This window comes from Xiphophorus hellerii, chromosome 24 (genome assembly GCF_003331165.1).
Source record: "Xiphophorus hellerii strain 12219 chromosome 24, Xiphophorus_hellerii-4.1, whole genome shotgun sequence".
NCBI lineage: Eukaryota > Metazoa > Chordata > Actinopteri > Cyprinodontiformes > Poeciliidae > Xiphophorus > Xiphophorus hellerii.
The window spans coordinates 858930-884064 of NC_045695.1; the positions used below are offsets into that span (position 1 = coordinate 858930).

Genomic DNA, 25135 nt, shown 5'->3' on the forward strand with positions numbered 1-25135 from the left:
AAATGTTTTCCGGGCTTGGTGTGATACAGGCCAAGCTGGGAAGGTGGGATTTCACTAGCAATAGCATATTAACATGGTTTACAGGGCGCGTTTCAGTGAGGTTGGTTACAAGAAAAGCAACCTGAATTAATACAAGTTGGATTTCTTCATGTAAACTTTACATTTTAAGATATTTTAATCCGGGAGCAATAAGAGGTCTAATCATTAAATATTCCTACCTGTAGTTTGACAGGATGGTCTTTTTTCTCTCTGTGAAGAGATGTTAGCAGGTTTCAGCTAGCTATTTATCTAGCTAAACATATAATTTCTGCTTTCACACTAAAACACATACAAAACGAAAGTTAGCCTCACAAAAACACAAATATTAACCGCGAAATAAAGTCGGTAGTAGTAAAGCACCTGATAATGAAATGATGTTTGTTTCTGTCAACAAACGGGCACAGGAACGGGCACCTCTGAGGAGGACCTGCCCTTCTTACCAGCAGGACCTGTTCAGGACAGCAGGTGGCGGTGTTTAGTAAAACTACCAAAGGTTCTGAAACTGTACCCAAATTAAAAGCAGAGGAAGAAACAAGTGCTAATTTTAAATCGTGTACAACTAAAGACCTGACCAGACAGGAAGCAAAACCAGACCAGTCAATACGTGTTTTTCTTGGGTGCAGCAAAACCAAGATCTGTTTGTGTTGTTGTGAAAAAAAAACAGGCCACAGACTTTTATGTAGTCTGTGTTTTTCTACAACTGCACAAATTATGTACATTGGTTAAAGATAACAGAGCAAAGCGTCATATTGAGGATTCAAGTGGTGACAGTGGAGAGGAAAAATTTCCCTTTAACAAGAAGACTTCCTAACAAAGCCAACACTGGGCCACTTATTTAACTTTGATAAAATAAAGTTTTTTATCTTAACCCTCTTATGATCATAATTGTATCTGGGCCACCTGTTTTTTTTATTATTATTATTTTATGGCTGTAAAATTTTCAAAAAATGTGCATTGAGTTTGTATTTTGCTCTTTTTTCTAGAACAACCTCAACTTTTAGTATCTGATAGTTATTCAACATTTCTGTCTATTAAAAATTTTGACAGACAGTTTAGAGAAAAAATAAAAAAATAAAAAAATCAGAATTGAAATTTAAAGGTTTATTACTGAACAAGAACTTCACGATGACATGGGCAAACAATTTCAGCTTAACTATATTTCATATTACATAAATGCAGAGAAAACTGAAGCCTGGCCTCCAATTTACAAGTTTTAAAGCCTGTTGTTATTAAATTATTCCAGACGTTTTAATATTTTGTGGTAGACTCTAAAGCAGTTCCTCTCCAGCTGGCAGCAGAGTAAGTGTAAATCACTTTTTACCAAAAGTGATTTTTATTTCCATCCATATTTCATCTAGAACACTTCAGGTTCAGAGGGGTGCTGGTACCCATCTCCAGGGGTCAAAGGGCAAGAGGAAGGGTACACACTGGACAGATAACCAATCGCTCACTTGGCTGATTTTGTATTGTTTCGTTTTTTTGTTGCCAAAATCACTTTTGGTATGCCCTAAGTAATATTTTTACCAAAAGTGATTTTGGCAACAACAACAACAAAAAAATCAGCCTAGTGAACGTTTCCTGACGCACAGCAGAGCGAGAAGCTGAGAGACGGAGGGTCTTTCATTTGGTTCTGGAGCCAAATTCATCCTCAGGACTGACTGAAGCTCAACAGACAGGCAGAAAAAAAACCTCCTTATTTTACCTGGATAGATTCATTACTGGATGTTAACGCTGGTGAACTCCGAGGGTAGGTGGCGCTGTTGGAGCTGCTGCCATCCTTCACCACCGTTTTAGGCCACCAGCTCCAGAATAAAAACACCCAAACTAAGAACATAAAAAAGAGCTTTTATTAAAATTCAACTTTAATAATAAACGTGTGTTTAAAGGTGACCCATTATGAACAGGTTAGGATAAGTTTATGGTCCATACAAAACATGTTCATTACATATTTTTTATCTTAGTAGAGTTTAATGAAAATCATTAGATAATGAGAATTTAGTCTGATCAGTTCTGCATATTTTGAGATGAATCCAAGTTCTGTGACTTTAAATCCTAATAAGCTGCTGTTGGCCACGCCCACAATTCAATGTTTACACTCACATGAAAATGGCTGCAAACTGTGGGTCGGTTTTCCCTCCAGGTTCTTATGAAGAAGTGGACAGTTTCTTTTTAACTCCATCATTTATCTGCAAATAAAAACCAAAAGCAACCAGATGGTCAGTTATCAGATCAAACTCTGACAGGAAACATCTAAAAAATGAGGAAAGTCTCAGCAGTGAATATTTAAACTGACAACAGATGTTGAGTTTTTCCACCAATAAAACAATGTCATGATAGCAGCTCACCGCGGCTGCGCAGTGTCCGTCTCTAGGCAACCGTGACGTTCAGCGTCGGTCCGTAGCGTTCTGGGGTCCTTTAGCTCCCGCCAAGACCATTTAGCTGACCTTAATATTTCCTGTGTTTTATTTTGGCCATTATTGTTAAACTTAAGTGTTGATGTGTGATGACATGAACTTGTTAGTTCCTCTGTCCATGTAGTAGCTGATATATTGTGAAAATCCGGTAGAAATGGTGCACTAATCGAGTCATGTTTACATAGAAACAACGAGCCGCGAGGCTTTGTTTGTGAGACTTGCGGTCACGTGGGTCGGTTGTGGGCGGAGCTTGGTAAGGTCCATTATAGGCGTTTCTATCGGACGGTTATGTATCGGTTCAATACGGGACTCACATTTAACGGCCAAATATGGGATGACTCATGGATGGCAACCTGAGAAAGTTTTAGCGCGCTGAAGCTGAAGCTAAAGCTAAAGCTCCCCTAAAACAGGGCTAGATCCGCCAGATATTCAGCATTACATGACCCTCTTTATTCTTACCGAGTGGGTCTGTTAGCGGGTCAGAATTACCAAGCGAAGGTATAAAAATGTTTGTATTTGCCTCAAGATCAGCAGGGCTTGAAAGTAAAATGAGAAATGTTGGAAAACAAACCAGGATGTGGAAAAAGACAACATGCAAGAATTAGAGAAATACTGAATTTATATTTAGAATGATTTTAATACCCAATTTCTTTCAGGAAAAAAAATAGATTAGAGAAAAACTGAAGGAAAAAACTAAATGGTAACTGTAAAAAATAATTAAATAGTCAAAATTTTGTCTGTCAAGACCAGTTTAACTGAACCTCAATTTAAAATGTTGCTTTTTACTTTTGGTCCTAACATTTTAATACCACTATTGAATTATTGAGTCACATTTTCACTTTCGTCTTGTGCATAAATGTTGTCAAATTAAAATAACTGGCCTTGGCTCTGAATTAGGCTTGAACATACAGAAAACAGACTGTTTTTAAAACGAGTTTTATTTCAGTTTAACAAATTAAACCAGACTTCTTGATTTAAAAATAAAATAAGTCTTAGATTTTGTTTCCACAGAAGTTGCTTGCAGACAAACTTCTGCAGGTCATGTTCACAAACAGTTTAAGGAACAAGATCCTGAAGAATACTACAAAATTATTAAAGTTTCTAAAAACATTTTAATAAAAAAGCTCCAACGCAAGAGAACAAATCCAAAACTAAAGTGCAAAAAGTTAAAGTCCAGGAAGACGTTCCGGGTCTCAGGCCTCCGTTAGCAGAGGAGCCGCTAGCTTCTGGATGATGGAGGAGTTCAGCTGAGGAAGGAGGCTGATCTTCATCAGTTTGCTGCTGGAGTACTTCTTCCTCACCGCCTGCAGGGTGAGAGAGAAAGAGAGAGTCCATCCTCCAGCCAGGGGACGGGGACCGGGGCGGCCCGTCCTCCAGCCAGGGGACGGGGACCGGGGCGGCCCGTCCTCCAGCCAGGGGACGGGGACCGGGGCGGCCCGTCCTCCAGCCAGCTAGACGTCTTTGACTCACCTGGAACTTGGTCTTCCCCTCGTTCACCAGCACCACGTTCTTTGCCAGCTGCTGCATGATTGGCTGCAGGTGGGCCTCGTCGTAGGTGGAGTAGTGCTGCTGCGTGGGAGACTGAGGAAAAAGTAACTTTCATTAGTATAGAAAACAGGAACAAACATTTTGTCCCATTTATTGTGGTCCCAGAACAACTCTAACCATCTGGTTTTAGCTTTAACTCAGTGTTTCAGCTGTTTTGCAGTTTCCTGGAAATTTGTTCTGGATGCAGAGCAGAACCAGAACCTGAGAGGTCTGGAAGGTTGGTACAACAGCAGATCTTTGATCCGTTCAGTGATTTATAAACTACCAGCAGTAGTTTAAAGCAGTGTTTCCCCAACCCTGGTCCTCCAGACTCGCTGCCCTGCATGTTGTAGGTATTTTCTTGCTTCAGTCCAGCTGATTTCAATTGATGACTGATTAACAGGCGTTTGTTGAACTGCAATCAGTTGAATCAGGACATTAAAGCAGGGAAACCTAAAACATGCAGGCCAGTGGGCCTTGAGGACCAGGCCTGGGAAACACTGGTTTAAAGTCTCTCAGTGAAGGCTATAGAACTGGCTGGTGTAGAACCGGGTGGTGTCTTTATCCTCCTGGTTCTAGTCAGAACTCCAGCAGCAGAGTTCTGGACCGTTGGGTTGTCAATCAGACCTGTGAAGACGCTGCTGCAGGAATCAAAGCCACTAAAGAGAAACTAAAGCCTGGATGAGTTTCTCTGATCTGAGACTTTAGTCCTCTGGTCCTGGAAATGTTCTGCAGCTGCTAGAAGATCCACTGTGGAACCAGCTTTATGTGGCTGTGAGGTCAGAGGTCATCCTGATCTCTAGTTTCCAGCTGGAAGAACTGAAGCTGACAGACAGAGGGACAGGTAGGGCGACTCACCCAGGGCAGGCCGTCCACCAGAAGCTGGGACAGACACAGGGAGGCGGCGGCGACCTCAGAGGGCCGCAGGTGGACCATCTGGTAGTCCAGGAGGGTCAGCTCCATCAGGTACTTGGCCAGAGTGTGCTTCTCTATGTCGGTCTGAGACACAGAGACAGTCAGAACCACTGATCCAGTCCGGACCAGAACCCTGGAGAACTCCTGATCCAGTCCATTTTCAGGAAGCTTGGCGAACTTTGGATCCAGACCAGACTAAACGATTGATGGGAGTTCTCTGGCCGATCAGCGATCTTTAAAACGCAATTAACAGTTAGCTTAGGAATCGATTTAAAAACAAAAATCCAACATCGGACAAAAGGTGTAGAACATTAATTCAATTACTTAAAATAAAGTTATTGCCTAAAATGCAACACAGCATGAGCCTGTCACAATAAGCGATTAAAAAAAAAAAAACAACAACAACTAATTATCGTTAGAGATGCTCTCTGTTCAATATTGTTGAAAAGTCGCCATTTTGAAAATAAATGCTGCAAACAACTGAGACGCAGTATGATGAGGCTAGTTTTAACTCCTGCCTGCCTTTAGCCCGTTTTCTCTGTTCAAGACAAAAAGATTAATAATTTTTCTAACAGAATTTGGTTACAGAGCTTAAGTTTTATCTAAAATGCTTTCCAGTGTTAAATCTTAAGAAATTAAGTTTCATCTGAGAGGGTGTTCTAGCATTATGAGCTGGAAATGGTCTGAAAATCACCACCACAATCATTTCTGGGACAGTTTATCACCCAGAAACATTGGTTATGGCCCAGGCTGCTGACAGACAGCCGTCGGTTTATCGGAGCGCCGCTACATCAAGTCCAGAAGCGATGGACCGATCAGGAGTTTTCCCAGAATCCCCTGCAGCTCCAGACTCACGTTTGCCACCTTGGAGGCTCGGCGCAGGAAGTGCAGCGGCAGCGGGCGCCCCAGCTGGAAGCCGAGCCTCCTCAGCACCAGCTGCTCCATCTCCAGGATCTGGGCCTTGCTGAAGGCGTCGTCCGTGATGTAGGCGAAGTCTCCCACCTCCGGGCAGAACATCTCCTCGTACTTACAGGCCACCTGCATGGCGGCCACGCCCGCCAGCTGCAGCTTCCTGCGGGACACCGGCTGGACCTGCGGCGGCAGCAGAGGGTTCAGACCTGGCGGCGGGAGGAGGTTCTGGTTCTGGTGCCGGTTCGGCTCACCTGCAGGAAGCGGTCCAGAACGGCCACGGTGAGATACAGCGTCTCCTGCAGCAGCTGGAAGCGGGAGTGGACCTGGATCAACCAGTCCACCAGGATCGCCCTCATGGCTGCCGTGACCTCCGACCCCTTCAGGTAGTCGGCCCGGATGGCCTGCTGCACCTGGAGACACGCCGGGGGTCAGAGGTCATAGCAGTTTGGGTAGATAGGTAAGAAAACACCTATCTATGAGAAAAAATTTCACTTAATTTTTTCTTTGTTTAAAATGTTGAGCAACATTTTTATGGTAAAATAAATAAATAATACATATATATATAAATGCTGCACCTCACCTTTGGGGGGTGCTGTGTCAAATTGCATGAAGCAGGCAGTTTGAGAATGCCCTTTTTTTTATTTACATGTATACATTTTTTTTAGCAAATCTTATTTTTCTTGCCATTGTTGAATTTTACAGAATTTATTAAAGCTTCACTAAATTAAGGCCAAAAGTAAATGAGAAACTCCTATACTGGATTTTCAATTAGTATATTCAACTCCCTGCGTGTCACTGGGTCAGAGGTCAGAGCCAGTGGTGCAAAATGTGGCTGTGCTGCATCATAATGGGTGCCAAAAACCCCAAAATGATTTCTAGTCAGAATTTTCTACATTCAGCAGCGGTTTGTGTATAAAACAGAGGCGTGCCTAGAATGTGTCCGCATACACTTCAGAAAACAAAAGTTGCATTCTGGTTCAGAGGTCAGAGCAGGAGGAAGGAAGTTACCTCCAGACTCTGCAGGTAGGCATAGATGTCCTTGACGTAGTGAGAGCAGAGCTGCGGCTCCGCGACGTCCTGCTCATCCACGTCCAGCACCGGCAGCAGCGTCTCGGAGAAAGCCCGGCACAGTTCCCGCTCCACCTCCAGGGACGGATCCTCTGGGAGACCCGGGAGCGGCTCCGTGACCCGGGCCGCGACCTCTGGGATCCGTTTGGGGTTCTGGGAGCAGGAAGGCTTGGAGGACTTCTTGGATGATCTGGTCCTCTGAAAAACAACAGAAATTCAAACCGAAATTCCTCATTTCTACCACAATCTTTGCCAATAAAGCCGATTCTAGAACAACAAATTTGACATTTGAAGATGCATAAACATAAATCTAGAAATGATGTAAAGATCAGGATGTCAGACTCCATCTACAGCCAGAACCGGTTGAGGTTTGACCTTCCTGGATCCAAGGACATTTGAGGACTTTTGTTGATGCAAAGTACAGAAAATAAATATATTTCGCCACTTTTAGCATCTTGTGAACTTCTGCGCTTTCCCGCCCTCACTGAACAGAATAATCTCCCCAATCAAAACTACTTTAATTTTATATTTATTCCAGTAAGTCAAACACATACAACTGTTCTCCATTAGGTTAAGATTTACTTTATCGGTTTGCTTAAATATGACAGCAGAAAGAAAAATAAAGTTTTATGGATGATTTTAATTGTTTATGTCCCAGATTGCTCACAGAAATAATCCGACAAAACGACATAGAAAACATTTATTCTCCCCCCAACCCACCTAAATGCATTAAGAAAACTTCTACATATGTTACGACAGAAATAAAACTTATTTTCGCCATTTTAAGAGCCAATGTAGTTTAAAACCCAACAAAGCAACATTTAGGTCTATATCCGGGTCACCTACAAGTCAAAGGCCAAAACATCCGGTTTATTTGTCTTTGGGACGTTGACCCCTACTACCTGACAAATTCAATTAGGTTACCATAACAACACATGATTCAAAGACCCGAAATTTCAGCAGGTTTGGACCCAGAAGCAGCCGGTTCTGGTCCCGGAGTGTTACCTTGGTATCGGCCAGTGTTCCGGTGTTGTTGGTGATCTCTCCGAGAGCAACTCTCCTCGGAGCTGCGCAGCTTTTCCCCTTCTTCAGAGGCTCCTCTGCGGCCTGCAGCGGCTGCAACAAACCGAGACAAGTTGGACGACGAGGACAGAGACACGGAGACAGACGGAGACAGACGGAGACATGTTCACTCACCGCAGCTCGAACCCCCACAGCAGACATGTCGAGATAAAATCCTGAATACTAGAATCAGAACCAGAACCGGAGAAGATCCACAGCAGCTGAAACTACAGAGCACGATTCACGCAGGACGTTCAAATAGCGCTGCGGAGGATCTGATTGGCTATGGCTTAGGCTAAGAGGTCGCTTATTGGCTGCAGCTGAGGCTAGGAGGCCGCTGATTGGCTGACAATAGGAAGTTTAAATGACATAGGTAAACAGCAGAAATACTTCATACTAGTAGCGAAATATCCTTCTGAAGATCAATATGTATATATATATATTTACTTTGCTTCAAGTGTAAAGTATTCCTCTATAAAAAACATTACTTAGTTATTGAGTATTACTTCTTCATTTGATTTAATTTATAGATATGATATAATCCGACAGATAAAATATAAAATTACGTTTTTACTTTAAATAATAAAAAAGTGTAAAATTATATCACATCACTCAAAGTAATAATCATGTTAAAATCTGTTTTTCACAACAAAAAGCTTTTGAAACCAGTACTTTCAGTTGATAATGTATATAAATTAGAACAGTGCACAGCAACAAAGCTGGTGTGTAAACAAGAGCTCTCACTCAAACATAAATTGTAGGTTTGTGTCTGATGCGTTTCTGGGTTGCCAGAAACTTCACTGAAGTAAGAGTACGTACAGTAAAAATACTCCTACAAGTACTTTCGTTTTCAAAAAGTCACTCAAGTAAATGAAACTGGTTGCCTCCATGTATAACAACATGCTTCTTCACAGTGTGTTAAACAGCAACTTCCTGTTTGTACCAAATATTCTCTAAAATGAGACAAGTACTTTAACATTTTAATAATAAATATTTGTCACTAATTGTATGTTTCTAGATGATTCATACATTAACCGGTTATAGATCTTGTCTGATTCACTGCTGGACCAGAACTTCAACTTTTTAAATGAAAATATTAAAACAAGTTTGAATTATTTAGTCAAATCCATCTGGTTCAGATGGTTTGGATGAGATCTTCCAACAGAACCAGAACCAGAGAGAATCAGCATCACCAGCCATCTAATGAGTTATCATTGTTAAATTTTCAATAACTAAAGAGCATCAGTGATTTTGAATGTGCATTAATACAATTCAGAAAAACTTGAAAAGGTAAATTAAATATTGTTGAAACTCATATCTTCCAAATATCTTCAGACTCCTGTAGCAGTCAGTTTTGCAACGAATCTGAAAAGGCCTCTGACTGAAGACTTACTGTATGACAATCCCTTGACCATCATGACATGCTAACAGCTCAGTATCCAGGCATCAGAGCTAATATTAAACAGTAGCATAGCCTGGATGATACAATAAAGATGTAGACTAAACTAAGTTCTTAAAATGGGGAACTTTTAAGGTGCAACACAAAGTATATATTTTTTTTAGTCTACATTTGAACTTAACTTACAACAATTTAATGTACTCAGAAATAAAACAGAAAAAATCCATAAAAATCTGGATCATTTGAAACATCAGGACATCGTGAGCAGCTGGGGGTTTTTTAACCAGGGAAAGAGGCAGAACCTGATTTATGTTCAGAAAGACTACAAAATAATTTTTTTTTGCAATTTCAGTGAATAATATCAAACACAACTTTAAATAAAGTTGAATTTGGTACAACTCTATTTAAAGTTTCATAGTAATCTCAAAGCAATATCGTTTTGGTTCCCAGATGTGTCTTGGATTGTCAGTAATCTGCATGTGGAGCAAATTACATCTGACTCAGATTATTCCTGGTCTGTTGGATAAATGGAAATAAATTATTCTTGAGGAGTTTCTGAATGAGTCTGTATTGTCTGAAATAAAGACACCCTCTGTGTCTCCGACTGTTTTTATTAGAGCGTCTTCTTCACAACCTGCAGCGGCGCCTTCACAGAATCACGAGTTTCTAATAAATCAGTAGAAAAATACTAGCAGTAATGGATGGATGGTTGACTAAAAAAGCTCAGCTCGTCCTGTCAGACCTGCTGATGTTGCCAGGATCCTGCAGCTCCTGCGTTCGGAACATCCTGGGATTTATCGGCAGAACCACAACAAATACAAACTCGATCCGTTTCCACAGAGACAACACCGGGACAGGACTGGAGGAAAACGGACCTGGACTTGTGGAAAGCTGTTGTTGTCCATCTTACTCCCATCAGAACGCTTTTATCCCGGGAACGTTTTTCCAGAACTAACATGAAAACTTGGAAGCTTTTCTGACAACAAATACTAACCTGAGTGAGTTTTCTCCCTCCACCTTTCTCAAATCTACTGAAATTGGTGTCAAACTTTTGTACTGCTATCTTTTTAAATACATTAATAAATGTTTCCAGAGGTCATGAAAGGTCAACAAGCCCCCCCACCTCCTCCCCCGTTTTCCTCAAATCAGTCAAACCTGCTGTCAATCAAACCACTACATTTATGCTGCTTTGGCTTTAAAGATTTCAAAGAAAGTTTAAAGGTCAAAAGGTCATCAAGCCCCGCCCACATTGTCCAAATCTATCAAGATTGTTGTCATTTTAAATATATTATTTGTGACGCTATCATTTTAAATATATTAATAAAAATACAATACAAATGTTTGACACCAATTTTTATTATATTTGAGGAAAGTGGAGGAGCTGGTTGACCTTTCATGACCTCTGGAAACATTTATTTATATTTTTAAAATGATAGTGGCAAAAACAAAAATAATTTTACGACACAAACCAGCAAAAATAGTAACAAATTTGACTGACGCCAAATTTGTTTAGTTTTGGAAATGTGGGCGGTCCCTGGTTGACCTCTGATGACCTCTGGAAACATTTATTAATATCTTTTAAATGATAGCGACACAAACCAGCTCAAGCATAACATTGACACCAATTTAGTTTGATTTGAGTAATGTGGGGGGGGGGCTGGTTGACCTTTTGACCTTTAAACTTTTATTAATATATTCAAAGCAAAAGCAGCACAAATGAACATTTTGCCACCAGTTCCTTTAGATGTGAACAAGGTTTGGCTGCAGCTTCTCAGGTTTTCCTGATTCCAGTTTCCTCGTCTGTTGGAAACTCGGCGTCGCAGTTTGTTTGAATCTGTTTGCAGCCGGATGAATGAATGAATGAATGAATGAATGAATGAATGAACGGCTGATAGGAATGCATGATGGAAACAGATGAAGTTCATGAGTTTGATCCCAGTCTGGAAACGAAGCGGCAGTGGCAGCTGGGTTCTGCTGATGGAGAAAACGTTCCTCCTTCACACATTTACACATTTCTGGATCTGATCTGAGGAGAATAAAACCGAGTCCGTTGTTTTCCGAGTCCCTGCTGAAGCTGCGTTAGATGGAAGTGGACTCTAGTTCCCGTTCTGGTTCATCTGCAGATACTCGCTGTGGAGCTTTTCCTGAGCCTCAAACAGCTTCCGCAGCTTCTTGGCTTGGCCTTTGCTCAGCTCCTTTCCTTCAGCGTCATGAGTGGGAAAACCCTGGAACGAAAACGGGAAAGATGCCGAGTTTTCAGACCAAACACTCAAAAACATCTTCAAATGGACCGAAAACGTTTTGGCTTCGTTTGGAAGGAGTGTGAAGGTTCCACTTACCGTCTCGTCAAACCTGGAATATTTGTCTGTTTCTGAGCGGAACATCTCACACGGAGGGACTTTCATCTTGGCGAGTTTCGCCATCTGAAAGAGAGAGAGCAAAGTGATTATTGGGCGAACGAGTCGGCGAATCCAACCGATTCAAAATGTCCGACGGACCTCCTGCTCCTGCTTCTTCCTGGCAGCTTCCTCCTTCTTCCGCTTCTTCTCCTCCTCCATCTGGGAACAAAGGAAAAGTTTCAAAATCATCATCAGTTCAAACTGTATTATTCACTGAAGAACTGATTCATTCTTTCATTTTAACTCTTATTCAGGTCTGGAACGATCTTCACCTTAGAGCTGGAATGATTAATCCATTATTAAAATAATCATCAACTGATTTAGTAATTGATTAATCGTTAACTGGAGCAAAACACAAGTCAGAAACTAAACCAAAACTATAAACATTTTGCATTTAACTTAAAAAACTTTGTCTGTAAATCAAGTGGATGGCTTTAGCTTTAGCTTTCGCTGGTTCAAATTCTGTCAAAAGAATCTCATGTTAACCACCTTTTCTATTCAATTATTAATCAGTTAATCCAAAAATTAATAACCGATAATCACTGACCTGATCTGATGTTCAGCCCAGCAGAAAGGTTTGAACTTTTCACATTTTTTAGCTGCAGATTCATTATTTGCTTCAAATGATCAAACCTTCATGAAATCGGTTGTTAGTGAATTTTAGTCATAAAATGGTTATTATCTAATAATTAAAAAATGAATTTAGTTGTTAGTTTATTTGCATCTTTGAATGTATTTCTAATATTGCATAAAAAGGCTTAAATGAAAAATTTAAGCCTTTTTGTGATTTTTTATGATTAATCATCAGAATAATCTAAATAATTATCATGGATGAGTCGTAATGCTGAGGCAGTTAGTGTGGCAGGTAAATTCATTCTAACTTTGGGAAACCGTCTCCTCATTCTTAAGGAGTTATTTATTAAAACAAGTTACTGATTAGCAGAACCGGGTAGTAACTAGTTACATTTACTTGAGTATTTTTTGATGTACTTTTAGGAGTATTTTTTACTAAGCTGTACTTTTTCCTTTTACTGTAGTGATTTTATTATTTATTATTATTATCTTTACTCTTGCTTTCGTATAGTTTCTGGATTTTCTGGCCAGTGAATGAAAATAAACTCGTTTTAACCAGAAGCTCAGCAGACAGACTCACACCTGCAGTTTCTGTTGAAGCTTCTGAAGTTTTTTATTGAAAGAAACGGATCTGGAAACATTTTCTTTGGCCTGATTTTGTTTGTAATTTATATCAATTATTGTCAAATTCTACTTAATCTTACATAATGATTGATCTAATGTTTCTATTTAACTTTATATCAATTATTTTAAATATTAAATGATTGATAATTTGATCAGTTGGTCAGCACTAGAGAAGACTTTTTACCAAATACGTTTTAACTCTTGAGTTAATTTCTGGGATGGAGACTCTTTACTTCTACTTTAGTAAAAATATGTAAAGTGATTCTCCTCTTACTGCTCAGCTCTGTTATAACTTAGTTTTGTCTTAGTTTCTAAGATATTTGCAGTAGTCTAGACCAAGTGACTTAGTAAGATTTTGTGTTTTTGCAGTGCAGATTATTGGTCTCATAAGAAGCACACAGTAAACATGTAAAAACATTTTTTTTTTTTTTACAAAAGTTACATAGCAGGGTTTATTTGTGCCTGACCTTCTTCTTCTCCTCTCTCTCCCTCAGTAAAGTCTCCTTGTCCACCAGCTTCACCACGGTGGGCTGACCTGAAACAGATTCTCAGTTTGACCCGAGCCGCTGCTGACTTCCTGTTGGATCCGTTTTTAAAAAGCTGCGTCACCTTCGTGGTCCTCCAGCCGGACGCCCAGCTCCGGAAGCGTGTCGTCCCGGACGGCGTCGCAGAGCCGCAGCAGCGCCGTCACTGGACGGGTCGGGAGAACAGAGTCAGTTCCGGAAGCTGGGACGGGATCGGGAACGTCGGGTTTTGGCCTCACCTTTCTGCTCCCGGGCGATTTTCCGGACGTCCTCTCTGAAGTCGGACAGAACCGCCAGGTAGGGCATCACCGTGCTCTCCAGCTGCAAAGATCGGACCAGAACCGGGTCACCGCATCGGTTTTTCCCAGGTGGGTTCTCCCAACAGATCGGCCGTTTACTCACATCCACAGCTTGTCCTCCGACTGGAAAACCGATGGGATCGGATCCTTCAATGGCTCCGAATATCTGGAGGAGAACCGGAAGATTCCCGTTAGTCTTGATGCACAAACAGCTTTTAAATCAGCAAATTATAAATATGAAAAACTTTACGATTTAATTTTCTGTAAGAGAAGAGAAACATGAAAGATGAAAAAATAAAAGTAGAAAAAAATCCAAGAACAAAAAATGATTTTAGTATTTATGTCTAGAAACTGTTTTCCAGTTTCTGGACGTCTTTTAGGTTTTTTATTATTGTTAACATTTTGTTTATGGATTTAAATAAGTCAGTGGAATAAAAAAAATAAATTAATTAAACCCCATAAAAAGTAAATGAAGTATTTTTAACCATTTTTTTACAGTTATTTAAATAGACAGATAATCATAGTAAGTAATTCATTTATTTATGTAATTAATTAACGTAAGTATTAAATAATAAATATTAAATAAATAAGTTATTTATTCATAACCTAAAGCATTTATTAGGTAACTTAATTAATTTAGGTTTTCTTTCTTATATTTCATTTATTACCTTTCTGTTTTGAAATATTCAGGTTTTAATTAATTACATTAATTAATGTAAACATGTATGAATTTAATGCTTTTATTGATGTAGGTAATTAATTTCATAAATTAATTCAACCAATTACTTAACTTAATGTAATTAATGTCGTTAAATGACATAATTAGGTATTTATTTTCATACTTCACATACTAATTTAACGAATTATTTTTATTAATTAATTACTAAAATATATGTAATAATTTAAGTGATTATTTTATTAAATAATTATTTTAGGTAATTTAATAATTAATAAAATACTTTATTAATGTAATTTGTGTAATTAAGTAATTTATTATTTATGATTAAATAAATCAATCTTAAGTATTTATTAATATAATTATTAAATTAATAAATAACTTGAATTAAAGTCATTTTTTCTCTTTTTAATTTTTCACTTTTTGCTATTTTATTTCTGCTCCAATGATCCAAAAACGAGCTCATTAAATGTCCTTCCTGATTGGTTGACTCCTCGTCTTCCTCCTCCATCATCATCATCATCATCCTCATCACCTTCATCATGGCGGTGAGGTAGGAGGCGACGCTCTCCAGCAGCAGGCGGTTGGGCCTCAGCTTGGCGCTCTTCCTGCTGGCGATGTAGCTGTTGCTAAGGCCGACCAGAAGCCTCATCTCCTCCATGGCGCTGCGGGTGTCCATGTTGTCACACAGCGCCAGGTGAACGGCCCACTTCCTGTCGTAGAAACTGGAACACACACACGTGCGCTGTTGGAGCAGAGGGTGTGTGTGTTGAGGCTGAAGCTGCTTCCTGTCCTCTGATGTCTCACCTGCTGTTAAGCTCCGCCTCCTCCGCCTCCCACTTCTCGAAGCGTCCGGTGAGATCGCTGGGCGCCCGCAGGATGTCTTTGACGTTCAGGAAGAACTCCTGCAGGGCAGGAAGAGAACCGGCAGCTTTAGACCCGAGCGAGGCGGCGGGGAGTCGCCCGAAGCGACGGCGACACCTACGTTCATGAACTTCTCGTACTGGACGGCCGACTCCATGGTGTTGGCCGAGTAATCCAGCGTGTCTTTCCAGGAATGCATGAGGAAGGCCAGGCGCAGCTGGCGCGCTGCGGGAGGAACGGCTCAGGTCAGCAGGGGGCGCCTGCGGGCCGACGGTTGCCTAGCGACGCAGGCGCACTCACCTGTGTTCTTCGCCAGGGCGTCCTTTATGGTGATGAAGTTTTTCAGAGACTTGGACATCTTGCAGCCGGCGATGGTCAGGTGGCCGGTGTGCAGGAAGTAACGGACCCAACAGTCGTTCTGGAAGAACGCCTGAAGAAAAAACAGCTGGGCTCAACACCGCCAAACAGAACCGCCAAACAGACCAACTGAGCCAAACAGAACTGCCAAACAGACCAACTGAGCCAAACAGACCAACTGAGCCAAACAGAACCGCCAAACAGGCCAACTGAGCCAAACAGAACCGCCAAACAGACCAACTGAGCCAAACAGAACCGCCAAACAGACCAACTGAGCCAAATAGAACCTCCATGATGAGAGACCAGATTGATCTGAATGATTCGCCTCATGTATTAGGGCCGCTGTAGATAGAAAACAATCAGGAGTATAATTCTAGCAAAAATTTCAAGAAAATTTTCTAGAAAAAAAGATAAGGAAATTTCTGAGTTTCAAAAGTAAAAACAAATTCACTTTTGTACATTTTCTGAGTTGAAAATGTTTAACTTTTCAAACTCTGAAATTTCCATGTTTTTTACTTGAAAATATCCAAGATTAATCTCAACATTTCCCAAATTCCTGAGCTGTTTTGGCAGAAATTCACTCCTCTTTTCTTTTTAAACATCCACATGTCCCCAACACACTGCTATCTGATTCCTGATTTTCATCAATTAATTTGCTCAAATTCTTTTCTAAAAGAAAGTTTTTCAAAATGTTTTCAAAAAGTAGCTTTTATTTCAGTTATTTCTTCTGCGAATTGTACGACCAGGTATCGGGTCGTAGAATTTTTGTTTAGCTACAAGAAAATAGTCATAATATTAGCTTAATAAAGATTTTCCCAGAGGAGCATCTTAAAAGTTGTTTTTATGAGAAAAACCTTTGATAAACGTTTTCATAAAACGACTACATTCTCCTCGTACTGTGAAAGTATTTTTGTGTTATTCTGATTCTGTCGTACGACTGCATTCTTGTAAGATTATAAATTCATTCTCGTAATTAAAGAAATAAATTGTAGCCCGACTTATATTTTGAAGCTGTAAAACATGCTTTAAAACAAGATGGCCGCCCTGATGTCGCTCTGATTTACGGAAACACAATGAGTACAAAAGTGAAAAAAAAATCCAAATCTTCCAAAATTTAAATCTTCAGAAACCAAAAATTTGAGTAATTGATAAAATCGATTTATCGCCCCGACCTTCTGCAGAGTTGGTGTCAGATTTGGCTGTTTGGAAGCAGAACATGAGCAAGAAAGTGACCGGAAGTAACAGGAAGTGACAGGAAGTGACCTCGGACTGGGCCAGCTCGTTGTCATGATGGGGGAAGCGCAGGTCGAAGCCTCCTCCGTGGATGTCCATGGACTCTCCCAGGATGGAGCCGGCCATGGCCGAACACTCGATGTGCCATCCGGGCCGACCCTGCCGCCGCCGCCGCCGCCGCAGGAGGACACAGACTCTCCGTTATTAAAGCGTGGAACATGAGGATCAGGAGGAAAACGGCGGCAGCCGCTCACCTTCCCCCACGGAGAGTCCCAGGACGGCTCGCCGAGCTTCGAGGCTTTCCACAGAGCGAAGTCGTTCTGGGATTTCTTCTCACTCAGTCTGTCTGCTGAGATGCTCAGATCGCCTGCAGAGACGACGAGGACGAAGACGAGGTTAGAAACGTTTCAGCTGCTACTCGTCCAAATTAGAGAAACAAAGAAAAACGGCGAGATTTAATCCGAACAGAAAGATTCACTCTGAGGAGGTTGAAGTCTGAACAGAAACTGGGAGCAGCTGAAGGGATGAAGGTTTAAAAAACATCCTGATGACACAAACGGACAAACAGACAGACAAATGGATGGATAAACGAACAGTTCCTAGAAATTCTGCAGGGTTCTTTCTAAGTTTCAACGCCTCCTAGTGTTAGCTCCAGGTAAGACGCCTCCTGGTGTTAGCTCCAGGTAAGACGCCTCCTAGTGTTAGGTCCAGGTAAGACGCCTCCTGGTGTTAGCTCCAGGTAAGACGCCTCCTAGTGTTAGGTCCAGGTAAGACGCCTCCTGGTGTTAGCTCCAGGTAAGACGCCTCCTAGTGTTAGGTCCAGGTAAGACGCCTCCTAGTGTTAGCGCCAGGTAAGACGCCTCCTGGTGTTAGCTCCAGGTAAGACGCCTCCTGGTGTTAGCTCCAGGTAAGACGCCTCCTGGTGTTAGCTCCAGGTAAGACGCCTCCTAGTGTTAGCTCCAGGTAAGACGCCTCCTGGTGTTAGCTCCAGGTAAGACGCCTCCCAGTGTTAGCTCCAGGTAAGACGCCTCCTGGTGTTAGCTCCAGGTAAGACGCCTTCTGGTGTTAGCTCCAGGTAAGACGCCTCCTGGTGTTAGTTCCAGGTAAGACGCCTCCTAGTGTTAGCGCCAGGTAAGACGCCTCCTAGTGTTAGCTCCAGGTAAGACGCCTCCTGGTGTTAGCTCCAGGTAAGACGCCTCCTGGTGTTAGTTCCAGGTAAGACGCCTCCTGGTGTTAGCTCCAGGTAAGACGCCTCCTGGTGTTAGCTCCAGGTAAGACGCCTCCTGGTGTTAGCTCCAGGTAAGACGCCTCCTGGTGTTAGTTCCAGGTAAGACGCCCCACCGTACCTTCTCCCTCCTGCAGCGCCTTCTGGTCTCCCACCGCCTCTGGGACCAGCTTGGCGTACGAATGTTGCGGACTGGAATCAAACCTCTGGGTGTCGAAGTAGACAGACCCGTTGGACTCGTACCTGCAGACATCCCAGAACCGAACGGATCAGAGGCAGCGGCTCCTGGAGAACCTTTCAGACGGTACTGTCCTCACCCGTAACCGTTGGAGACGATTTTCCTCACAAACTCCACGATCTCCGGCACGTACTCACTGACTCGGGTCAGAACGTCGGCAGGCAGAACCTGAGGGGCGTGGAGAGAGAGATGAAGCTCTCGCTCAGCTGATCGGGCGAAGGGGGCGGAGTCTGCCGCTTACGTTCAGGGCCTCCATGTCTCTGTGGAACTCCCCCTCCCAGAACTTCGGCAGGACGGAGAAGATGGAGTTCTCTGTGACTTCGCTTCCAAACTGCCTGTCCAGCCAGTCGGACAGCAAGTCCTTCGAGTTCTCCAGCAAAACCTGGGAAAATAATTAGAAACTCTGTTACAGAGGAACTGGAACAGCTGAGGAGTTCTGCAGCGTTTCGGTCCGTCTGACCTCAGTCAGAGGCTGCAGCACGTCAGCCGCTGCGTTGCTCTCCATCGCCACCTGCAGGGGCTGCAGGGCGCCGGCGACGGCGTCGTCCAGACGCTCCAACATCTGCTTCTTATCCGGGTCCGTGGTGGAGGCCAGCTGCTCCCGGAACGGCTGCAGGAAGATGGAGGAGGAAACTGATTCCGACTGGACCGGACCAGACTGGACCGCCAAGTCGTTCCTGATCCGATCTGGACCGGCGCATCGCTCCGGATCCGATCCCTGACTCACCACTCGTGCGTTCAGGACATCCTGCAGGATCTGAGCCGCCTGCGGCCGCTTCTCTCTGTACCGCTCCAGGAGGAAGTTCTGCCGGGCCCGTTTGATGATCTGAACCAGGAAGAGAATAAACCGTAAAGAACCAGATGCCTGCATTATCTGACTGCTACATTTTGTTTGTTAGCAGACACCCGGAAAAAAAATTCCACTAAACTCACAATTCTGCATTTGTTAAAAACAATGCGAGGTCCCGGTTGGTTGAGCGACTTCAGTAATATTTCAGGAGCAAAATCCAGAAAATGTCCAGAAACATTTAAAGATTTAGTTTGCTGCAGAGACGGCTCATTTAATTCAGCTTATTGAGCAGAAAATCACCATGTTTTTACATATTGATTATTGCTTTTCACTTTGCTGTTGAGAAAAAAATTACAATTTACAATAATTTTACTATTTTTTGCTTCACAAATTAAATGAGTAAAAGGACAAATTAAACCCCATTAAGATTTAATTTTATCAAACTTAATTTGATCAGTTTCAAGATTTCAAAATTTCAAATGTGGAATTTTGGAAATTATTTTGTAGATCAGTTTTCACTTTGACATTAAAGTTTTATTGATCAGAATCAATTTTTAAAAGCAGTAAAAAACTGGGTAAATATTATTTGATTCCCAATGAGACGTTCCAGTTTACCTGCAGCATGTCGGACCGTTTCAAACCTTCCAGAACCTTCAGAACCTTCCAGAACCGGTGGATTCTCACCTTGTCGTCGATGTCTGTGATGTTCATGCAGTAGAGGACGTCGTACTTGAAGTAATCCCTCAGGATCCGCCGCAGGATGTCGAAGGAGATGTAGGACCTGCAACAGAGGCGGAGCGGCTGGTCAGGATGGAGCGGTTCTGGGTTAGTTCTGGGTTTCTGGTTCTGACCCGGTTACCTGGCATGTCCCATGTGTGAGGCGTCGTAAACGGTGGGGCCACAGCTGTACCACGTCACTTTGTTGCCCTTCTGGGGAACAAACGGCTCCTGGAACGACGAGACGGCGATTAACCAGAACCAGCTGAGGCTGCGGTGTACCGCAGGGCTCAGCGTTCGGACCAGCCTGGTTTCTGCTCTATCTGGGGTTTTTCTGCAGTAAAACTTCACAGCTTCGCAGGCGACTTTCAGATTTATTGGCCTTTAGCAGCAGACAGACTAATTTCATATGTTACTGTGTTGCCTTGAAGATGTTAAACTGTTTATTTTTTCATCTTGAATGTAAAATGTTTATATATTTTGTATTATTCTGGCTTAATTATTGCTCTGAGTTTGTTGTTTTTTCAACAAATGGTAATTTTTTACAGTATGTATACTCCGGTTATTATTAATCAATTTCTGAATTAGCAGAAAATTATTTAATTAATTGATTAATCATGATTAATCTCTTCAGCCCTGGTTTGTGATTATAAGCCAATCCCCCATTTGAGGAAGTGAGGTATAAATCTTTGTGTCACTCTATTTTTGTTGTAATTCCTGTAAATAAATGAGAAATTTGTTGATGGATCCTTTAAAGCTCTAGTATCTAACTTTTATAAAAATTAAATATTTTTTACAGAAAAAAACTGTCACCATGTTATGACAGTACAATATGAGAGATAATCTGTGAAAAAAAAAGCGAGCTCCTCTGCATTCTCCCAGTGTTAACTAGAAACAACCAATCAGAACAGGGGGCGGGTCTTAGTGCTGTCAATCACTCTTGCATGCACGGTCTCATCCTCCTCTTCCTCTGCTACGCTGCAGTTTTTCCTGTTCGCAGATCAGTTCAGATTACGGCGGTTTTTCTGCAGCAGTAAATTGTTTCTCCGCCTTTTGCACATTTAGCAGTGACTATACGAGGCTGATAGACAGCATGAAGCCCCGCCTCCTGGCTCTGATTGGTTGTTTTTGTTGCCCTGCCATGTTGAAGAGATAATCACAACATGGTGACAGTTTTAACAGATTTATTTTGTATTAAAGTTACATTCTGCAGTTTTAACCTGTAGGCAGGTGAACGCTTTCCTGCTTTGAACCTGTTTTCATCTCTTCAATACGTCCAGATTAGACTCCTGTAACTCTGATATTTCAGTTTGGATCGGTACTGTACTACAGTATTTTTTTGGCGTCGCTACGAGGGCGCCATTACTTATCCAGAGGGGGCTTTGGCACCCTTAGCCCCCCCAGCGCCGCCACTGCTCCTTATTGTTTAGTTTCTTACACATGTGAACTGATTTATGGATCATATTCTGCCAGATCAGGTGAACATGCAGAGGTTTTAGCACCTTAAGGTGCAGCAGCTGCTGGGTTCTGCAGCCCAGAGTTGCCGGTTCTACACCGTACCTTGGTTCTGGTCAGGCTGTTGTAGAGCCGCAGCTGAGGAACTTCTGTTCCCGCCGGAGGCGACCATGGAGGCTGGACCCGCTTCCCCTTCACTGGAATAAAACCAGAAACTGGTGACATTCACAGCAGACGTGGCAGAGGAGACAAACATGATCCGCAAATTAAACTCCAGCTTGTTTTTACTCAAGTAAAAGTAAAAAGTAACTGTCCCAGAAATTACTAAAGAGTAAAAAAGTAAAAAAGTGACTCGAGTACTGAGTAACTGATCGAAACATCATTTAATATTTAAAAATTAGCATAATTAGAGAGACCAAAATATAAAGTTATAAGGAAATTTTGGCATTTTAAAGACCAAGATGAAAATAATTCTGATGAATGTCATAATTACAAAAAACAAAACAAAATACAAATACATTTCTTTGAATATGAAATTTAACAAAAACTAATAAGAGCAAAGATACTTCATAATAAAATGACTCAAGTAGAAGTAATTTACTTGAAGCAAAATCCTCCTAAATGTACTTTTTTCCCCAAAAGTTACTCAAATGTAACTCAGGTAAATCTGGATTCTCATGTTAAAAAGCATAAATCATTCAAATGTTTGTGAAAATCATTTAAACATGATGAAAAAAAGGTTGATTCCTGTTTCATCCAAATATTTAACATCTAAAAAGATTTTAAACACATTTTTGATGTAAAATCTGCAAAACTAAGAGATGAAAGCTTTGGAAGTTTTGACAGCAAAATGAAAACTTTCAGGAAGATTCATGAAGTTTTGTAAAAATAAATTGATCTTTTATTGCATCAGCAGAACGTCACACAGAACTAGAGATGAACCGATCAGATATTAATCAGTCCAGATATCAAAAGAAAATCTAGATCGGATATCGGTGACAATCTATTCAGTCTAATTCTACGCTTTGATATTTGTTTTACATTATATTTAGAATTTCTAAATGCACTTTCTGAAGGTTTGTTGTAGTTTATGTTGATCAGTTTCTTTATTGTTATTTATTTTATATTGGCTGTTATTCTCCTAACTGCCTGAACAGATTAAAGTTGTTTTTACACGTTTGACCAAACTGGTGGAGCTGTTGTGTTTCAGTGAGCTAGTTACCAAATTAATTTAGAATTCAGTTTATTTTTATGTCTGTGTTTAAAAAAATAAGCGTTTTAAGCAATCAGCTGTTTTTCTCTATCAGATCGGTATCGGCCGATACTAAACCCCAGACGTGGATCAGTGCATGCCTACACAGAACGACCCGTTCTGATGCTGCGGACTCCAACACGGATCCCACAGCATCATAGAGCCTCCGCCGTGTTTAGCAGTGGAACCAGCTGGAGGTCCAGCAGGGCTGATCGGACTCAACATGTTTACGTTTGAGATGGTGGGACAGGAACCACTGTGTAACGGTTGTCATGGTGATTTCTACATTTTTACTTATTGCATTATTATCTTTGTTTTACTCATCTAACATTCAGCTTTTATACTCATCTACTCATTTCATTCATTATATTAAGAATCATGTTCTAAGTATTGATTACATTATTTTTGATTTATAATTATATTCTTATTGTTTATTGCACTTTTTGTCCGTTTGACCTTTTACTTCCAGATCATAGTTTTTTCATATTGATGGTTGGAGCGAAACGTTATAGCATTTACAGTATGCTATAAAGTTTGTAAAGATAAGGAACAAACGGTTCCAGGTGTTTCCTGTCTTTAGGCCAGATCATTTCCTTCAGAAGTCTGATGACTGTAACTCATTCTTCCTGTCACTCATCTAGTAAAAGTATCTGTTTCTGACTGGTTATGCCTTGAATTGTTCCTTAATACAAAATTTTCTATCATTCATTGAGACATTCTGCTGATGCATTAAAGGTTTATTTATTTTTAGAGATTTTTACAGCAGCTGTTGTAGCTGAGTAAAGAGGAAAAGCAGAAAAAGCTGAAAGAAAAGTTTCCAGAAAGGACCGATGATCTGGTAGGACAACATGCAATGAGTGGACAAACAGAAGCAGCAGTTGTGATGTTTCTGGGGCTGCAGGTGTTCCTGACCCTGAGCTGTTTGAGCAGCGATAAGCCGCTGCGCCGCAGAGCGCCACCCACAGGCCAAAGCTCTAACTGAAACACTCCAGAGGAATTGTGGGTTCATGCTTCTCTGCAGAAACCTGCGTCACACCAACCGTCTACTCACTGCTGCCGTCTGCGCTCAGGTCCTGCTGCAGGGCGGAAATGTGTCTGTACCAGCGCAGAGCGTGGACGTGCTGCGGGGCGGGGGGTTGGGGGAGGAGCCTAAAGGCTCTCAGGTCGGCCTGGGAGGGGCCGAAGCCCGCCAGGTAGCTGCGTGAGGTCAGGTAGTCGTTGAGGGCCGCCGTCAGCGCGGCCTCCTCGTTAATCTGCAGCAAGGAGCCAAACTCAAAGGCTGCAGAAACAAGAGGGCAAGACGTTAGCAGCCGAGCAGCTGCAACTGTCCTCATCCTCTGGAGAGAAAAAATCAGAGCAAAACCTCTGATCAAATCCTGATTTCCTCACAGAAAACCGTCCAGCAAGCAGCTAAAGTCATCCTGATCAATGCTTCTCAGGGCTTTAGAGAGATTTACTGAAAAAAATTAGAAAATAAGGGGCGACTCATCTTCAGGAGGGAACGACATTCTTCTGATACTTTCCATAAAAGAGGACAATCAAAACCCTGAAATATGACCTGAGTGGAAACCGGTTTCAGACGAGTTCAACCTGGGTTTAACCGATGCAAACCATCTGCTGATTCCTAACTAGACGTGTTTAAAAAAACTAAACAGAACCATGATCAAATAAAGGAGCCAATCAGATCTAAAATGATCAGAAAATTCACAAAACAAAAAGATGATGCGTTCACAAAGAAAACAGGAAAGAGAAATTCAAGACAGGAAACAGACAAGATGAGGATTCAACAGCAGAACAAAATGAAAGAGAAACCATGCATGAAGATGAAGGATGAAAATGGGAAAAAATATTTCACATGTTGAAGTAATCGTGCAGATTGCAGAATCCTTTAATATTTTTAAAGGATGAAACAAACCTTTTTATATGACTAATATGACATACAGGGTATGTTTTATTAATTAATGTAATGATTAATGTCATAAGCAGATTAAAACTGAGCAGCGGAAAAGGAAAACTGTGAACATAATTAACAAAAACATATTCATATGCATGAGTCTCAGTTTAAATTCCCAATCAGCTGCCCAATTCACTTAAGTGAATGCTGTCGGAATAACATGATAGATTTTGGTTTTAAGAAACACTTTATTTAGTTTAACAATTATGCCGAATTGAAAATATTCAGGTATTGTTAAATTATATTTCCTTTATTCATGTCTTTGTTTTACAAAATATAAACGCTGACATAAAAAGTCTTGAATGATCGTTTTTTAAACAGAGTTCCGCTGATTTAGCCGAGCTGCTCGCTAACAGAGCTAACAGAGGCTAATTTAGCCTGACAGCCCCTGAAACATTAAACCGACCTGCCTCTGCTTCTTACCGGCTTCATATCTGAGGAAATATCGATGATAATAACAGGTAATACGCGGTAAAAAAAAAAAAAACTGTACCTGTATCCGGTGAGCTCGACATGGCCACAGGTCTGAATGAGATGCTGATGCAACAATAACCGGACCGGAAGCAGAAACAGGAACCAACGTGTCAGAACACCGGCAGCGGGGGACACTAATAACTGT

At 41.5% G+C, this 25135-nt stretch overlaps 2 protein-coding genes across 4 annotated transcripts; both read right to left on the reverse strand.

Annotated features, from left to right (window-relative positions):
- Positions 1–3373: 3373 nt before the first annotated feature.
- Positions 3374–8980, reverse strand: LOC116716143 (G2/mitotic-specific cyclin-B2-like). Its single transcript, XM_032557016.1, has 8 exons — positions 8073–8980; positions 7881–7991; positions 6816–7073; positions 6059–6217; positions 5751–5987; positions 4839–4979; positions 3924–4034; positions 3374–3757 (listed from the first exon to the last, which is right to left on the reverse strand). The coding sequence occupies exons 1-8, from the start codon at positions 8097–8099 to the stop codon at positions 3647–3649; spliced, it is 1155 nt and encodes a 384-aa protein (XP_032412907.1). The 5' UTR covers positions 8100–8980; the 3' UTR covers positions 3374–3646.
- A 645-nt stretch (positions 8981–9625) lies between these two features.
- On the reverse strand, positions 9626–25107 carry LOC116716142 (cysteine--tRNA ligase, cytoplasmic-like). Of its 3 annotated transcripts, XM_032557014.1 has the most exons (23): positions 25010–25095; positions 23614–23841; positions 21416–21507; positions 19998–20086; positions 19823–19919; positions 19076–19174; positions 18809–18958; positions 18590–18730; positions 18428–18516; positions 18232–18353; positions 17140–17252; positions 16916–17044; positions 15596–15725; positions 15417–15520; positions 15239–15336; positions 14967–15156; positions 13859–13921; positions 13696–13777; positions 13542–13622; positions 13400–13467; positions 11835–11894; positions 11676–11759; positions 9626–11561 (listed from the first exon to the last, which is right to left on the reverse strand). In XM_032557014.1, exons 1-23 carry the CDS (start codon positions 25029–25031, stop codon positions 11433–11435), a joined length of 2460 nt encoding a protein of 819 aa, XP_032412905.1. In that variant the 5' UTR covers positions 25032–25095; the 3' UTR covers positions 9626–11432. The 3 variants fall into 3 exon arrangements, with proteins under 3 accessions (XP_032412905.1, XP_032412904.1, XP_032412906.1); XM_032557013.1 differs by having other exon boundaries at positions 13696–13921; positions 25010–25094; XM_032557015.1 differs by lacking the exon at positions 23614–23841 and having other exon boundaries at positions 13696–13921; positions 25010–25107.
- Positions 25108–25135: the final 28 nt, after the last annotated feature.

Bases quoted from the DNA above. Each gene is read 5' to 3' on its own strand.
- LOC116716143 (XM_032557016.1), bottom strand. From the start codon at position 8,099: ATGTCTGCTGTGGGGGTTCGAGCTGCG. The intron at 5,988-6,058 runs GTGAGCCGAACC...CTGCCGCCGCAG, and splicing joins TTCTGGACCGCTTCCTGCAG to GTCCAGCCGGTGTCCCGCAG. The intron at 4,980-5,750 runs GTGAGTCTGGAG...TCTGTGTCTCAG, and splicing joins GAGCCTCCAAGGTGGCAAAC to ACCGACATAGAGAAGCACAC.
- LOC116716142 (XM_032557013.1), bottom strand. From the start codon at position 25,031: ATGTCGAGCTCACCGGATACAG. The intron at 20,087-21,415 runs GTACGGTGTAGA...TCGTCGTTCCAG, and splicing joins ACAGCCTGACCAGAACCAAG to GAGCCGTTTGTTCCCCAGAA. The intron at 11,895-13,399 runs GTCAGGCACAAA...CTTTGTTCCCAG, and splicing joins AGAGAGAGGAGAAGAAGAAG to ATGGAGGAGGAGAAGAAGCG.